Source organism: Poecilia reticulata, chromosome 7 (genome assembly GCF_904066995.2).
Source record: "Poecilia reticulata chromosome 7, P_reticulata-male-v2, whole genome shotgun sequence".
NCBI lineage: Eukaryota > Metazoa > Chordata > Actinopteri > Cyprinodontiformes > Poeciliidae > Poecilia > Poecilia reticulata.
In genome coordinates, this window is record NC_088836.1 from 18,134,906 (window position 1) to 18,152,679 (window position 17,774).

The 17,774-nt window shown below is 39.5% G+C and overlaps 1 protein-coding gene across 6 annotated transcripts in view; it reads left to right on the forward strand.

Annotated features, from left to right (window-relative positions):
- lgr6 (leucine-rich repeat containing G protein-coupled receptor 6) overlaps positions 1-17,774 on the forward strand; it is a 98,035-nt gene that overhangs the window by 62,133 nt on the left and 18,128 nt on the right. For all 6 annotated transcript variants that reach the window (XM_081609042.1, XM_081609041.1, XM_081609043.1 and 3 more), the window contains 2 exons: positions 6,168-6,239; positions 15,822-15,893. In XM_081609042.1, the coding sequence (XP_081465168.1) occupies positions 6,168-6,239; positions 15,822-15,893 (144 nt within the window). The remainder of the gene's footprint in view (positions 1-6,167; positions 6,240-15,821; positions 15,894-17,774) is intronic.

Consider the following 17,774-nt stretch of genomic DNA (forward strand, 5'->3'; position numbering starts at 1 on the left):
GGTGAAAATTGTCATTTAGTTTCTTACACAGCTGACATCCTCTGGTATCAGTAAAACCTTATCAGACATCAAAGCAAATAACCTTAAGTGTAGGCTGAAGAAAAAAAGTCTGAAGAGCTAAACATCAGAGGAACCAAACGCCTCAGACCAAGTGTCGCCACTCTCAGGCCTTAACAGGTAACACATGGAATTCGGCAATTGTGTAACACCAGAGTGCACTGTGTTTTCTATGAGCACACCTTAACCTCTGATGTCATGTGATATGTCTGATACGAAGAAGGCATGCTTTCACTTCCTCATCTTTCTCATTGGGTTTTTTTTCACTATTGTGTTAAATTAGATTAAAGCCAACAGCAACTTCCTAAGTAACTCTAAAAAAGCTATTTCTTGAGCTACAATATCACATAATTCACTTTCGTGTCTTTTAAGGCCTGAAGTTGGCTGCAGACTTGTCACCAGTAGTTAGATAGTTCGGTTGTCTCAAGGCAATTGTACTAAGGCTGATTTGCCTTATACTGATTGATACGTGGCTGTTGAGTAAAATGGAATTAGGTCTAAGTTGGTTTGGTTTGAGGCCTTTTGGTCTTAGTCCACTTTGTTTGAGGCCATTTGGCTGATGGCATTTGGTCAGTGGATGTTTGGCCTTGGATCGTTTTGCCTGTGGTCATTTGGTTTCACGCTATTTTGTCTTGAGACAGTTTAGGATGAGACTGTTTCACCTAATGCTGGGATGATGCTGTTTGGTCTGAGGCTGATTGCCCTCAAGCCATTTATGGCTAATGGCATTTGGTCTGAGTAAATTCTGTCTGAAATTGTTTAGTCATTTTAGTCTGGTGCTATTTTTTTCAGAATTTTGTATGAGACTGTTTTCTCTGACAGCATGTGCATCAGGGTCTTTGTTCTGAGTGCTTTTGGGCTGTTTGGTTAGTTTCCCAAGATCATATATATTATTTTGTCTATGGTCTTATGTTTGATGTTGTTTACTTAACTGCCTGAAAAAATGGTTCTGAGACCGAAGGACTGTATTGCTAATCCCTGTGTAGAATCAACAGAAGGAGAGTAAGAGGACCTGTTAAGAGTTGCTTTTGAGAGTGTGTAGTGATGAGCAGCTGTCTGGTTTTTGTGATGCAAGCACTGCTGAGGAGTCTTTAGTTTGTCCTTCAACAGTAGAGGGAAATCTAAGCAGCGGTGCTGCTTTGTGAGACCCTTCTTGTTGAGAGATGGGTTCTTCTACAGGCAACATCAGACTGCTGAGTGTGATGGCTAAGATAGGGCAAAAACAATTCCCTGCTGAATTCTCTCATAAAAAATTAAGGGTGCAAACCACATGTGCTTCCATTCTGTCTCCCCCCACACACAGCAATCTATTTCTACGGCCCAGCAGCGTCGCTCGTCTGTGATGTGGTGAAAGGGTGACCAAGAACTGTAGCCACCACATCTGCAGACCCACTGGGAAACAATGGGGGTGTGAAAATGAGCGACAGACATCTTACCACACACACCACAGCCACCTATAAATGGAAGTAATATCATAAGGCACAAGCAGACACAAATACTGACACTCTGTGTTTCTCTCTCGCACACAAGTCACACAGTGGAGATGTGCATAAAATGAGGGATAGAGAAAACCAAAATTCTAACTGTGAAACTCCAATACACCACACAGCCTGAGAAACCTTTAAGCGCCCTTTCTCTCGTTTCTTTTTGCGGCCGTTTGTTTGCGCTGAAAATATCTGCACGTCACAGCGCCAGCCGACACAATGCACATGTGGTAGTCATCAATCATAATTATCATGGTTTAAAAAAGCCACAGCTGTTATTTGATTTTAAAAACAAGCCATAACACAGTGCCTTCCAACGATACGTCAAGTTGTCAGCGGAGGCCTTGGCCTGCGCAGCAGAAACGTCTCTCTCGAGCTTCCCAATGAGCTTGCTGGAGCGCACAGCCGAGCTGAGCTGCATTCAACCTTTCCCCATGACTCACCAGCCTGTGTCTTTATTTTTAAACCTTTCCTTTCAGACTCTCTCTTTCACTTCATTGCGGCATGCTTATTCTGTCTGAGAGCGGTGGCAGTTACGGACTTCACACAACGTTTGTTTATGGCTTCTTTAATCAGGCCCAGATAATGTAGAGCTGTCTCCATCTGTGGGCACATCCCCAGAAACAGGCTGGATATGCCTGAATGGAAGGTGTGTGCGTGCGTGTGCTTGTGCGTGTGTGTGTGTGTGCAGCAGTGCTTTAATAATTCTTGTAGAATGCTCTAATATTTTGCTAAATAGATTATTTGTACACATACGATAAGCAGCATTGAGGTGTTTGTGTATTGTTTCCTGAGGCCACACACATTTTTGGTGTGGTACATGATGTCATTTTTTTTAATATGATAACAGTGGCGTTCACAGAAACCTTTGGTTTGGAAATGGAAATGCCGGCTGAGTTAGGAGTGTGATTTTCTTTTCTCTTTTTTTTTTTTTTTTTTTTTTACATGAACAGCTTGAACGTCATATACATATACCATTTTCAAATCTATAGCCACATGATGTCTGTAAACCATGTGTAACACTCTGTTTTTTCTAACAATCAATTTGAATAGTATAAAACAAAAGATGGTTGAGAATTTTATGTGATTGGGTATTTGGTTTCAGAACAGGAGATATCAACTAGTAACTCCATTCTGAGTAAATTCACCCCTGAGTTAAATATGAAGGCTTCATCCCATTGATGAAACCTTCATCAATGAAACCTTCATCAATGGGATGCAGAAAATTCTATTCAACATGGTGACGAGAGAACAGAAGGAGGCTGAAGGTGTGCATTAATGGAAATAGACATTTTAATAGTGGTACAGGAGAATATCAAAACATTTCTAACAAAAAAAGCAATACTGTTGCTGCTACAAAATTGAGAGTTAGCAGGCCAGAGCCTCTGGAAATGACAAATCATAGAAATCTTCAGACTGAGATTTCTGCAGAATATTTACTCTCCAACATTTACAGATTCCCCCTAGAAAAGGACACATCATTTCTGATTCTTTCCTTGTGCCAGGTCTCAGCTAAAAAGTAGGACAAACTTGAGGTTTGCTCAAACAATCCTGCTACGGAGAAAGTTTGGTTCACGAAGTAAGTTGCGGTAGTAAGTTGACTCGGGATAACAGCTATCTGGCTTTCTAAAACCAAAAACCCAGGATTTGCACACAGTTTCCCTGGAATTAACTCGGGATTTTTACACTTATTCCACTTCTGAAACGGGGCACCGGTGTTCAGGTGAAGCAGGACGCTTCTGTGTCCGCCTATCTGCTTTGAGCGCTGTAGCTCACTTTGAAAGAGGCGTGTGTTTGTAGGGGAGTGTTGTAATATAGGCTTTAAGTCCGGAACTGCTACTTGGGCCCAAGTAGCAGTTCCGGATTATTTTTGCAGATTATTTTTGCAGTGATTATACACTGCAAAAATAATCAAAGGAAAAAACAAAATAAAAATTTTGACAGGGCACTTTTTCATCCAGTAGAAAAGGGACTGGTGCTCTAGCACCACCTAGTGTCTTTGTGTGCATGCCCCTGTCTGGAAACTTTATGGCTTCAGACTTAACATTTGCTACACTTGTTGCACCGTTAACCTGAAATGAGAGCAGGAACAACATTTAACAGAAATGCAGCAATGCGACCCACAGTTACTCTGAAATGTTCCATAAATCCTAAATCAGGTAGTCTTTTGGCAGGACAAACAGTAATGTACTTCACAAATTAAGTTATTGTGGAAGAAGATCTGTGGAAAAAGATGATCTGATTAGACGAGAGCCTTATACAAATGATATAAAATATGTCACAATAAAAATTACAGATTTTCATGTTTCTTAGTTTAAAGTTAATTATTAACAATATCATATTATTGCACCTTGATATTTGAAGATTATCTAGAGATCCTGTAAAAATAGCTTGATCTACTTCTTTTTCCACAATGTATGCTTAGCTGACAAGGGACAATGCATCTGGTTTTATGAAAATCTGGGGGGGAAATTAGATATAAGAGCATTCACAGGAAGGCTAATAAGTATTCAGAAATTTTTGAGTTTGAGAGCTCTTTAGATCTTAAACTAATAACAACACACACTGCAAAATCCAATAGCTCACCAGAACCTAGGAGTCAGATTTACATAGGACATGTTTCTCTTTTCACTACATTTTGAGTTTCTAATCTTTGGCATTTATCTGGTGCCTTTGATTCTAATTTCAAGGATTTATGGGTTTGATACAAAGACATTTTCCATGCGCTTCAAAGGGGATTAAGAGCTTTTTTGTCTAAATATTTTTAAAAAGTCAATCCTTTCCAAGGGATTTGCTTATTTTCTTAAGAATTATTTAAAATTATAGCACCATGAAAGAATATTTTAACGAAGTACGTTGCGTGCTTTGTTTATGCTTTATCTCAAATTTCGATCCTGCGAGATTTGGCATTCGGGTGCTAAACTTAATCAGTCAACTCATTTCTCAGCTCAAGAGAAAGACCGATAGAGAATGTTGCTGATATCTGATGAGGCAATATTTCAAGGTGCTTCGGGTCATTGGAAGTATACAGAGAGCTTGGGTTACACAAACATGTCGAACAAATATCCTGTTCCTTCTTAAACATTTTCCAAATTTTATCGAATGTTTCTGTACATGGATTATTTCCGCTGCTTTGCAGTCTCCGTTCCTCCCTTGTTTTATTGGCTCGATCCTACTGGACAGCACCCACTGTCAAAGCACTTTATAGTGCTCCATTTGATAAATCTGTGCAGAGCTTTATGTTTGGGTCGCAACCAAAAATCCAAATGGTGGGGGGCTGTGTTTCTAATAAACTTTATTAGGCAAATAGATTAAAATTTGATGCACAGGAACTAAAACAATGCATGTTACACACTTCAGTTGGATGTGTTTGACGATTAGAAATCTCCGACTTCAGCTCTGCTCACATATGCATCCTTGACAAATGCCTTAAACTCTCTGTAGTCAGAGCCAAGAGTCTTTGTAACAGGAAATTCCCATGCAAAGGAAAGTAGCATGCCATTATGGTATATTCATAAGAAAGTAATAAATGCAAGCAGATGATGTAAAAAGGCAGACAGAAACATTAAGGACTGGCTGCTCATCCCCCCCAAGAAAAGTCCACATCATCAGATGTTAGACTCCAACCAAATGCCCAAATGTCTACAGTAGACAGTTGCCTTAAAGTGATTTGCCCAGGACTCCTTGAAAGTTAGCTGTAGATCATGCCTATGATGACAGATCTATTCAGCCCCCCTGGCCAGCTTGGTTGATTAGACAAACAGCAAGAGTGTCAAAACTCACAACTGCAAAGCGCTTCCGAAAGCACAGTTTACGCTTGCCAGCCTGGTGGTCTGCCATTATGAGCAATGGTTAGTGTCATACACATATGCAGGCACACACACAGATGAAGCTGACTCTCAAAGACTCGAGCAAGACCCCAAAGGGCCATGAAAGCCCAGAACTGGTGACGCAACACCTCCTTGCTTTGGTTGTGTTTATCAAACAGACAACTTTACATGACTGGGGCCATGCGGATATACATGTTCCCTTACTAAAGTCTGAGTCATTTGTTTGTCTTGAAATGTTAAAAAAAATAATTATTTGTGTGTTGCAGGTTTCTTTGTCTGTGCGTTCTACACTTTATTATTTCACCATAATGCATCAACACTCACCACGGAACACTCATTCTCACGTCAGCATAGAAACAAGCTGTGTCTGTTAGAGCAATGAATAAAGAGGGAGGGTGGTGGTCACCCAGAAAACCTGAGGGGGGAAAAAAGAGGAGTAATCAGAGAGGGAGAAGGAGAAAGCAAGAGGTAGATATAAGGGGAGCCTAAGGGGGTCAGATGTGAAAGAGAGTAGAGTGAGACATCTGGAAAAGAGAAAAAGTCCACAGGACAAGGAGGAAATTGCAGCTGCCCAACAGTGATTCATTGGGGAAAATTCTCTTCAGCATCTCCCTCTTCACCCTTTTGTCCCTCGACCTCTCTAACTAACCCCCCAACCTCTTCCCATCCTGCTCCTGCTTCAAATGACATTTTGCCAAGTGAAAACATTTGATCATTCTTCAGGGGGCAGGGGGGTGTTCACATCACACAAATAATATAAGGTATGCATTGATGCTTTTCCATTTTGTGCCTCCAGGGATCTCAGTATGAACAACATCAGCGAGATCCAGCCCAGAGCCTTCCATCGACTGCACCTGTTATCAGAACTGTGAGTACAAAATCATTCAGCTCACACTTAGCTTATGAAACCCCACTGTCAGAATTTACACTTGACAAGAAACAGACATTTCCTGAGCAGTTGATATGAGCAGACCTTGGAGATGGGGTTGATGGGTCTGGCTTGCCTCTGATCTCTCCCACTAAGAAAGCGCCTGCAGCAACACGCTAGTAGATTTTGGGATCGTGGTTAAAAAAAAAAAAAAAAAGGAAAAGGAACAAAAGGGAACTGGATAGTCACTCGGAGAGGGAATGCAGTCCTTAAAGTATTTATAGGTTAGGTTTTACTATCCAAAGTACTGCTTTCGTCTTCTACCTTGACTTATTTTTCAGACAATGCGGCAGAGAAAAATACACGTGTAGACATGAGTATTAGCCAAAATAGACACATTATAGCTTGAGGTCAATGTAATGTAATTACATAAGCAGCACTCCAAGTTAAAAGAAGAATGCTTATGAGGAATTGTCAATCCTTAGTGTAAATAAATATGATAATACTCAGCTTAATATGTCTTGTCCCTTACAGTCACGGAGTATTTTTCCCCATAATGTCAATAATTGGATGAACCAGAATTTTCTTTGGCTTAATCCAGAAAACTGTATTTTTTGTGCATTTTTACAAATGCACACATTTAAAAATTAGCACTAAGCTACATTCATAAGGCTGAAAACCACAGAGCATGCAAAAAATCTAAGTGCTGTTATGGACCTACATTTAACTAGCACTAAATCGATGTACCCAGATCTTTAAACGTTGCTATGAATGTTTAGTATAGAAGCAGAACATGGGGAACTAGTGCAAGCTTCTATTTTCAGTAAGGTTTGGTTATTGTTTACACAGGTGTTTGTGCAAAATCAAAATCAGGTAGGTGCAGTTTACTCAAAATCCTGCTGAAAAATGCCTTTGGACCAGTCATCTCATTAAAAAATATGTTTTCTTAGAGTCCGCCTCCATGTCTATGCTTCTCAGCTCTAAAACCAACTCCCTGAAAACCAGAGATGTGCATGTGGCCTCCTTTAAGTTAAAATTAGAAATACAATTGATTACTGTAGCTGTCCGATGAATCCTCAGGACATTTTTACACCTGTGTGCATTAGCCCAAATCAGTTGTTGGGTTGGTTGAGCTTTGGGTTTTTTTTTCTGGTGGTTTGGTTTCCTTTCACACAAAGATTACTCCAAGTGAACTAAATCCTTCCACTACAAACCGCGAGAGAACATCCAAGCTGTTTATTGGTAAGGTGTGTCCAGGGCAGGAGTATCAGATGTAAATGCAGAAAGCAGATGCTGTTTTCTGAGCTGGTAGAAAAAAACTGATCATTTAGTGATATAATTAGAGTGCTTCTGAGGCAAAGTGAGTTGAGAAGTACTGAATGATTTTGAGAAGACGTCTCAATGCGTTGAGCTTTGCAAAAAAGAGGTGCGACTTTCATTTATTAGTTTGCCGACTGTACTGGGTCCTGGCTAAAGGAAGGCATTTAGATCATCGTTGCCATCCACACCTGCTATGTCTGATCTAGGTCAGACCACATAGAGATCATTTGGAACCGTACTGATACCTGAAGGAGGTGGTCTCAATATGTTGGCATGGAAACCTATTAACTGCGTTTACAACCTGCACCAAGGAGGGAAATTAACCAGAGCTGGTTTTGAATGTGAAAATATGAGTTTGTTTATTTTTTAGTTCATTTTGAATCATATTTCACATATGTATCATTAGTATTTTGATGCCAAAAAAACTTATTATATAAGGATTACATTTCTTATGAAACTTAGCTGTGCTTAGTTTGTTCAGAACCAATTTGTTCTATGACAATAGATAGTTTAAAACTTATTAAAACTGTTGCATGTTTCCCCAGCCCAGCCTTCACAGTCTTAGGAGTTCCTTTACATGAACAGATCTTTAATGTTTTGGTCACTAATTTGAATATTTCCACACAGGTGTCAAAACACTATTTTAAATATATTCAATAGAAGTGTGCCGATCGATCGGCCACCGATCATAATCGGCCGATTTCAGTGAAAAAGTGTATGATCGGTGATTGCCGATCACGGCCTCTTGTTGTGGATCATACAAAACCGATCAGCTGCTTCTCATTTCGCAACCTGCCTGTGCAGCTGGTCTCCTCTTTCCTTCACTCTGCGCAAACGCGCAGCAGCAAATCTTAAGCAATGTGGAACTATAACGCACTGAGTGAATGGGGAAGTTTGCGTGTTGCGGCAGAAAATTGAAGCACGTCAAAATGCATCAACACAACGAATCTAATATGGCATAAAAACAATGTCATACTTGACGGAGTTTGGCTACATCGAGGCTGACTGCAGTAAAAAAGACATATGGAGGATCAGATAGCAGGTAAAGCAGCGCACAGCTACAAACACTCACCCGGATTAGCATGACGGTCAGAAAGCTAAACAAATAACCCGCAAAATTATTTAAATCTTTGAGTTGCGATGTAAAACGCTGGTTCTGATCTCGCTGTTGAACCGCTGCTACGCGCTACAGGTAGTAATATTTCACAGACGGAGCGCCACTTCTGCTCCACCTGGTAGTGACTCTCACACCGAACCTCTGCTTAAAGCTGCAGCATCTAACTTAAAAAAATACATTTTACATACGTATTAAAACTGTCGCTGTCCTAACATGAGACAGATAATCTCTGAAAAAATAATCGATCTCCTCCCAGTTCTCCATAATTACTCCGCTCAGTCAGAAACAGCCAATCAGAACTATCAGTAATCAGCTAGCCGCCATGCTATCATGAAGTTTTCATTCAGTAACTCTGGATTGTTTATTGTAATGGAACCTGTATTTGCCTTTGAATGTTACGTTTTATACTTGAATTTTTTGGCAATGTTGAGAGGTTTTATTTTGGCTCTTTGCATTATTTAGCCTCTTCAGAGCCTTCATATGTTATCAGTCTGTTAAAGATAGTATTACCGATAGCAGTACAATTTGCAGAATGCCTGTTTTGTTAAGTTTTCTTCTTGTAAAAAGTTATTAAAAACAAGTTTTTGTCTAAGTTAAGGTGAATTCATGGTTCCTTTTTCCACATAATGTAACCGGTAGCGTTTATGATAATAATAATAAAAAAAAAAAAATTATGTGATCGGTATCGGTGATCGGTATCGGCAGGAAAAAACCTGATCGGCACATCTCTAATATTCAAACCTATGTGACACAATGTTTGTGTCTTAAGAAAGAAAGCTTCTAGTATACAGTGTGCAAAAATCAGCAAAGAAATTCCCCCAACCTTTTGAACGTAGACTCCAGTGGCATTGTCGATATTTGATCTGACACTCAGCACATCTAAGCTAAGTCCCTGTTTAAGGAAAAAAAAGACGGCTTGAAAAATTTCCCTCAGGTTGTGAATGTGAGCATGTCACTCTTCTCAACAATTTTTTCCTTGAGTCCTGCAGTGTGTGCGTGTAGAGGGGAGATGGGGTATGTGTGCGTGTGCGTGTGCGTGTGTGTCAGCTTTGTGTGTTTGCACAGCACACTGTTTTCTTTACTAATTCTTGCAGCTGCACTCTGTGAAGCATGAGATGATGGTGATGATGGTGATCGTGGAAGCAAAGAAGAGTAACTGAGTAACTACTTGGTTCCCTTTGAGCCATTTTCCCAACTGTCCTTTACTAACAGAATAAAGTTGAGTATTTTTTATTTTATTTTATTTTTTTGTCGTAGGATTTACAAATGCAGTTCTGAACATCTGTCAACCAAAACTCCTTAAAGAACAGATATTGGTGTTGGTCGGACAATAACAACCACACAAACGGGGTTATGTTGAACATAGAAGCTGACATTTGCCTGCCCTTGGAGAATTAAGGGAATGCGTTCTTGGATTAAACCACACCTGCAGAATTTGTCCAGAGCCGGTCTTCTAAATGTTTTACAACCCCATTGATCTCGCTTCGGCTCTATAGCTATGAAACTCTGACACTTTATGGAGACATTCAGCTGTTGTGTACTTCTTCCAAGGAGGATGTTTCTACCCTAAAGCCAAGGTATGTTGCCTGGCCATTTCTGGAAATGTGCCGAGATGAGGAAGGTGATAATAACTGTGTTACAAGCCAGGGAGAAATATAACATTGTTTTTTTTTTTCACATCCACTTCTGTCTAGACAGTTTAGAGAGATGAGTTAAAGTAGACAACTGTAAACAGGTTATAATTAAAACAACTTATAGTGCTTAGCAAAACAAACCAATGATCTAAGGTGGGCTGGTTTTGAAACAGGCAGCTTTTGATGTTGGGACTATCACACAGGATGGTAGCAGAAGGAGAGGCGAGGGCCAGGCATGTTGTGACTGGTAGAGTGGTAAACTGTTTGATGTTGGGCTGCACCTTACTGCCTGCCCCCCTGTTTCCCTCCCTACCAATTAATTCTATAGCCCCCTCTGTTCATTTCACTGCAGGTTATTACAAGCTGGAAATCTCTGCCTTTGATATTGCTTTTCTCCTTTTTGCTTTTCCCACATTTTTACGAACCAAGCAAAGCAATCAATACAAATCCGCTTTTGGCAACCTACTTGAATCTAATGGAGAAGAAAGAGAGAAAGTCAGATTTGAAGAGCTTTGGAGTGTTGATGAAAAAATATTGCTATTAAGCATCTTTTCGCTCAGTTCTCACCCCTACGGCACGAAGGTACAAACGTTTAATCTCTATTAACCCAGAAATCAGTGATTAAATTAACATTCAAAACAAGTAGAAAATCTCACCAGGATAAACCTGCGTTTGATTCACTGTAGTATCAACACTGATATTAACCTGTTTGTGTAGTTGTTGTCTTTCATTGCCTCTAATTACCCCAATTTCTTTTAGTTCTACTTTATTGATATCCAACACCTTTTATTAAGATTCCACTTAACGCTTTGATCAGTGAATCGTCTCTTAATTTACACTCAGACCTCAGTGACACGCCGCATGAAAAGAATAAACTGAGAGGTGGGTGGTTTAATGAGAGGGCAGAGATGCCCACACTTAAGACACATCGACTGCTTAATTGTCTACTTGATCTTTCAAAGACATCCCCCTCCCTTTTGTTGACTTCTTTAATATCAAAGATGGTCTACCTGCTTCTCATCAAATTGCAACTAGGAGGCAGAAGGGGGATGGTTGCCCCGTAAAAAGCTCTTCCTGTAATCCACTTTAGAAGGCGACAGTGGTTTCAGCCTATCATCTTTATCAAAGTCTCCACACACTGTGGAGCCGCAGATCACATTTCACTTTTCCTTCTGTGTTTGGCTCTCCACAAAATCACCAGGTTTTGTCAAGTCTCATCGTATGTAGCCATCAATCAGCTACATTTGGTCATTTTACAATAGAAAGGGGACGATTTGACACCCTCACCACACTCTCTGCTTTGTCTTTTATTGGCATAGGAAGACATGTTGCCAAAGGCAAATAACTCTCATGCATCACCTTGCTACCCATTCATTTTTGTAGCATGTATAATTTGACCACCAGCTGATGTGACAAAAAAAAAAAAAAAACTGAGTGGGTGTTGCAGCTTTCACTCATAATGTATAATGCAGTTACCACTATTACCTACACAACTCCTACTTAAATTTCACAAACGCCCAATGATACCGTCCTTAAATCCAAAGAAATGCTATGAAAGTAAAGATGATCTCAACTCTTCATGAAATGAACTTGAATCTGAAACATGACCTACTTTCTGATTAAATCAGTAATTTTTTCTGACCACTGGGGTCCCTCGAGCATTCAACAGACATATGCCTTACGCATATGCAGCACGAACTAATTAAAGAAGTGACAGAAACTGATATGCTACAAGATCTGTTTTATTTCTCCAGATGCATTTTTTTCAGTACTCCAACATACACAATGTGACAAGCAGCCTAAAGTGGCCATACAGGAAAAACAATTTGACAAAGCAGCTGTTTTTTCTTTTTCTCAAATTCAACTTTGCAAATTTGCATTTTTAAATTGATACAAATAAAACATGACAGCTCCATTTCTTGGTCTAAAACTAAGTTATCAATCTAACCTTGTCTTGACCACAAACAGAGCTTAGAAATATTCATCCAGCCTCGTCAAACAGCTTCAGCAGTCACTCTTTCTGCAACGCAGTTAAAATGAAAGAGGAATGAGGTCGGGAGAGCAAGCCAGAGCTACCCTGCTCTTCTTGTGTACGATAAGATTGTCTGCCGATAAGCCAGGAATATCATGCGGCCGGGGTTTGAGAGGTTATGATATTGGCTTCGTTGATGCTCCAGGTGCAGCCCACAGCTGGGACTATCAAGGTCGATTAGAAGTTCTCATTTTAAAGCTGCCAACTTGACCATTTGTCAGCAAGTCTATCTCTGAGAAACACACAGCCTCTCACACAGAACAGACACTCCTGCTGTGTATGTTTTACTCCCACAAATTTGGAGGTTAACGGCAGGTTAAGTGGTTGACCTTGAGGGTGAGCTGAGGGGTCAAACACCAGTAAGGTTGCTGTGGTCAAAATTTTACTTCTGTCACAAATGAGCATGTCCAAATAGAAGAGACTGCTGTGCAAAAACGGTGCGTTCTCAGATAAGTCCTGTTTAATCTCTCTGTCTTCTTTCGTCATCAGCTCCTATCACTCACCAACGCTCTGCTTTTCTTCTATCACTATGCAAGATCGGATCCAGAAAAAATGATCTTGTTTTTCATCCTTGCTCTCTAACTCTTTAATCTGTCAGTTTGTTTATTATTCTGAGGCAATAAGACGCGGCGATACATAGGATAATCAGCAGTTGGCACGCTTCAGTGAAGTCCTCGTTGATTAGCGCTGATAGCAGGGTGGTCTCACCTTCATGAAAAGCAGCGCCACTCCTGTTTTTCTCTCCCCTATACATTTCAACACCACTGTCCTCTGTTATTTTACATATAAATCATTTTAGCAGAGCTGTGCCGTGGTGGAGTATTTAATCTATGCAGAGCAGGGGCCAAGAACAATTCTAGCAATCCCCAAATCAAATTAAAAGCAAAAACAGTCGGAGCCCTGGTTTGACAAGTGCAAGGCGCCTTTCATTAGAATGAGATTGATGTGGAACGACTCGAAGCCCAAGTGTAGAACATTCACTCGAACGTGCAATCTTTTGCACACAAAAATGCACGCGCTCATACCATGGAAAGAGTTGGTCCATGGCAACTGTCGGTGTTCTGTTGATGCTGTTCGTTTTTTTACCCCCTTTCTTAAATATTCATCTTCACTTTTGACACAAGTTGTCTGTTTGACAAACAAAGTCTGAAAGCGAAGAAGGAAAAAAAAAGGCCAAAGTGCAATTCCAGACTGTTAATTTGGACTCTGTGGTGTAGTTCTTTGAGCATAGCTCACACAAAAACATAAATACAAAGCTTATTATCTAAAACGTGAAATGTAATATAATAATTGTAATCTTTGATGCAATCATTTATTTTTCATCCAATATACACACCTTTGATCTCTACTTGTGAACAATAAACAGCAATTAGCTGACTAGATAGTGTGTTTATTTTATGTACAGCAAATATGCGTATATTTACTGTATAAAAATGTACATATTTACTGTAAGAGCCAATTTTTATTCTCAAAAAATTGTCTCTTTTTTGAGAATATTATCTTTTTTCAGATGAAGCAGATAAAGCAGAGCTCATCAGAACATCTCTTAGTGTCCAATCAGAAAGAGGACTTGCATCAGAAATCGGTGTGATCTTTTGGTCTGCAGTGTTTCTTTACCTGTCTATAATTTAGATTTATCTGCCACACCGTCAGGAAACAGGTTTCACTTTGTCAATTGAATATTTGGTGTCAGTCAGGAGGACTGATAGTACGTCTATCTTAATCCAAAGATGTTGCTATGGAAATAGCCAAACAACACAGCAGTTTCTCTCTTGCTGTTGTACATGTTTCAACTATACTTGCAACTTTAAACTATCGATTATATCAAAAAGACAAACATTAGCAGCAAGAAGGAGTGCTGCTCAGTCTCCATTCCCGGGCATATTTCATGTCTTACATCCTTGCTTAAAGTCATATGGTCAACAGCCTGCAGCAGTTCATCATGACAAGTTCTTAATCATCTTCCAAACATCACTGAAGGTTATCCTAGTCACAATTAAAATCAAATCCCAAGGATTGTTACAATTGACGTCAACATACACATAATTGTTCATAGACAAGCTGGGGAGACGGCATTCTGGAAGACAATTAAATATAAACTAAGTTCAAATACTGGTTTAGATTTGTTTTACAATTGGATAAAGCTTTCAACACTTCTCCTTAGAAATGAGACTTTTTAAATATCCTCAAATAGCAATCTTATGCAACAACAAAACCTGACACAGCCCGAGGGTTGGAAAGCTTTCGTTCTTCGAGAGACAGTAAAACCATCTGTTGTAAACAAGTCAGATGGACGGACAAAACTGAACTTCCTTTTCTAGATTTCATAAAGTCAGGAACCATAGACCACATGTCTCCAATATATTTCTCGTTGACATCCAGACACTGTGAGGGACATTGACTGTGAGTTGAATTGTAGCCTTAAGTAACGCCTTTATAACTTTGTATTTTATTATGCTGATGTACATCTTTTTTTTTTGTTTGTTTAGTAAATTAAGTTTTATGACGGTCCTACACTGAGCTGAGTTTGAGAGTTGGCTTTTGTGATTGAAGTTGTGCGGTTCAACACTGCGCAGTAATAATCATCTGTGATGCTGACAGCAACATCAGATGTCAGATGAAGTTTTTCCTGAGTTCTCCTTCATTATTGAATGGATGATTGGAAAAGCAGACAGCCCTTAATGCTAATATTTCAGTACATTGATATTCATGTTGCAGCTTTGCCGGAGAAAAAGCTGCTTAGCATAAAGCTGCACCTGTAGAGAATTGGTCTGATTTGGAGGAGGGTGCCAATGACTAACCTTTAGCGTATGTGTGCGTGTGTTTAATAAAAGTGGGTGGTCTTGGGCTGTGAAGAACCAAATCTGTGTTTAAACTGCGTTTCCAGCTTGTGACCTTGGGAGTTAAATCTGTTGGACTGAATGTTATTTATTTGGACATCTCATACACACACTCGCAAATGACCATTAGGTGCCGTGTTTGATAAACAAACTGATTGGATTGCTTGTGTGAATGTGTGTGGTTTCTCTGCCGTGCTGAGGACCCTCAGAACGGGCCCAATTTCTCCTCAAGGACATGAGAATAGGCACACACATTCACATTGCACATGTGTTTGTGCGTACAAACACTGCATATGTCCCCACGCACATATAATTTCTTGCAGCGCACTCAGTTTTTACTCACTCATCGGAGCTCCTGGGATTGGTTAAGGTTTCAGTTTGCGTTTTCGGCCAATAGCAACCACACAGAAGGGAATCAAATATTGTTATTTGCATACTGCCCCAACTGTAACCCCAAAGTTGTAAATATGGGATGAAGTCATATTGGAGGAGCCCAATCCAAAATCGTAGAGGAAAATAAACGACAAAACTGTTCATCTGAGACTTGTACAACTTTTTAGTTAGTGTAGCTATGCTTGAATGTTTACTTTAAAATGGCTGTGTTTTTTTTTTTTTTTTTAAAGTATGTTTCTCTTCCAGACGAATCTCCGGGAATCAGCTGAGGTATATATCAGGCAACACTCTCCAGGGTCTTCACAACCTCAGAGTTCTGTAAGTAAGCATCTTATGTCTTAGTCCTGTTCTGATACGGCTTTAACTTAATCTAGTGCTGAACAATCTTGGATTGTTCTGAGAAGCAGTCTTCCTGCCTGAAATAAAATTCTCTGGCCATGGATTATTAAACACCGTTAAAGTTTATGGATTGGGAGAGACATGTTCTGCTTATAACTCCCTTCAAGTCCTAAACAAGTTTAAGCTTCAAGACTGGATTTATGGACATACACATACACAAGTCTGGCCGTCCAAGTCAGACTCCCCGACAGGACTGCACCAAGTGTCAAAAAATTTCTTCAGAACCCGTTTAAAGCTGTTTTTTTCTGACACTGCAGCTCTCATCCGATGCATGGACAAAGTACAAGTCAGCAATAAAACACATGGTACCTTTGGACGTGTGGCATCCAATGAGTTATGGTCATATTTCCTGTGAATTTTTAAAGGTTCTAAGGAGGTTTCCACAAGCAGTGGCAAGCTTGTGGTCTTGGCTCAGAAGATTTTGGGGATTTATGCCACAAAATATAAACTTAGCTATTTACACTGCAGTTTGAAATCTGAAGAAATTTGGAAAGAAATAAGGCAAAGCAGTGTATATTTTAAGATCATGGTTTGTGAAACCCTCCAAGACATAAATAGCCTAGCAGCTATAAATTCAACCGATACCAATTAAAAAAAACAAATACTTGTCTAAAGGTTTTCATTCACACTACGACAATGAAACTAACTTCAGAAGTTAGGCCTCAGGGCAAACAGATTCCTTTCCAGGATTCTCTTTGGAAATGTCAACATTTCAAAGGCTGCGTTTCAATGCCTTGTAAAATTATTCATATTCCCTTGATCCTTTTCAATGTTTTTCCATGTTATCACAGATTACAGTAATTCAGTAATATTTCATATTATGGAAAACAGAAGATAGTTTTCAAAATTGTTTGTAAAAAAAAAAAGTCATTTTTATTTTGTTCCTTTTTACTTCCAACCCCTAAATAAAACCCTGTGTAATCAGAAGTTATCTAATTAAGAAATAGAGTATGCCATTTAATCTCTGAGTAAACGCAACTGTTCTGCGAAGGTCTTAGAGGTTTATTAGTGAAAGTTTGTGAACAAACAGCATTATGGGACACAACAGAAAAGCCTGGGATAAACCTCTGACGAAGTTTAAGGGAGAGTTAGGTTAAAAAACAACATCATGTTATTTAAACATCTTACAAGAGCATTGCTTAATCCAAAAATGGAAAGAGCATGGCACAACTTCAAAACAACAAAGACATCACAGTTCATCAAAACTGGAGTGCGTGGTAACTTTGGTGGAGCTGTAGAGATCCACAGCTTAGATGGATAAAACTGTAAATGATTAGCCTAGCACCCATTTATCTGGCTTCTGTAAAAGAGAGGCAAGAAGATGATACATGATAGGAGGCTTTAAGGTCAGATGAAACCAAAATAGTGAAAAGTTGTTCAGTCCATTTATTTTTCCATTTGTTGTTTTCCCACTTTTCTTATTTTTTATTCACTTTCTCATTTGCTCTATATGGTGCAAATAACTGTTTAGTCTTAATGCACCATGCTACCTGTGGTGGAACTGTTACACTGTCCATCTGCTTAAACACACCATCAACAATGTGGAAAATGGTTGCGGCAGCATCATGCTATTGGGATGCTTTTTTTCCATCAGTGAAACATGTTAGAGCTAATAGGGAAATGGATAGACTGGGGAAGTGGGGCTACCTTACAGCAGAAAGACTCTTAAATCTTAGCCAGAGCTGTAATAGAGTTGCTTAAATTAAAGCATATTCACATGCTAGAATGGCCTAGCCAAAGTACAGACCTAATACCAACAAGTCATTTTTGAGACTGTGGCAAGACACATAGATGCTATTT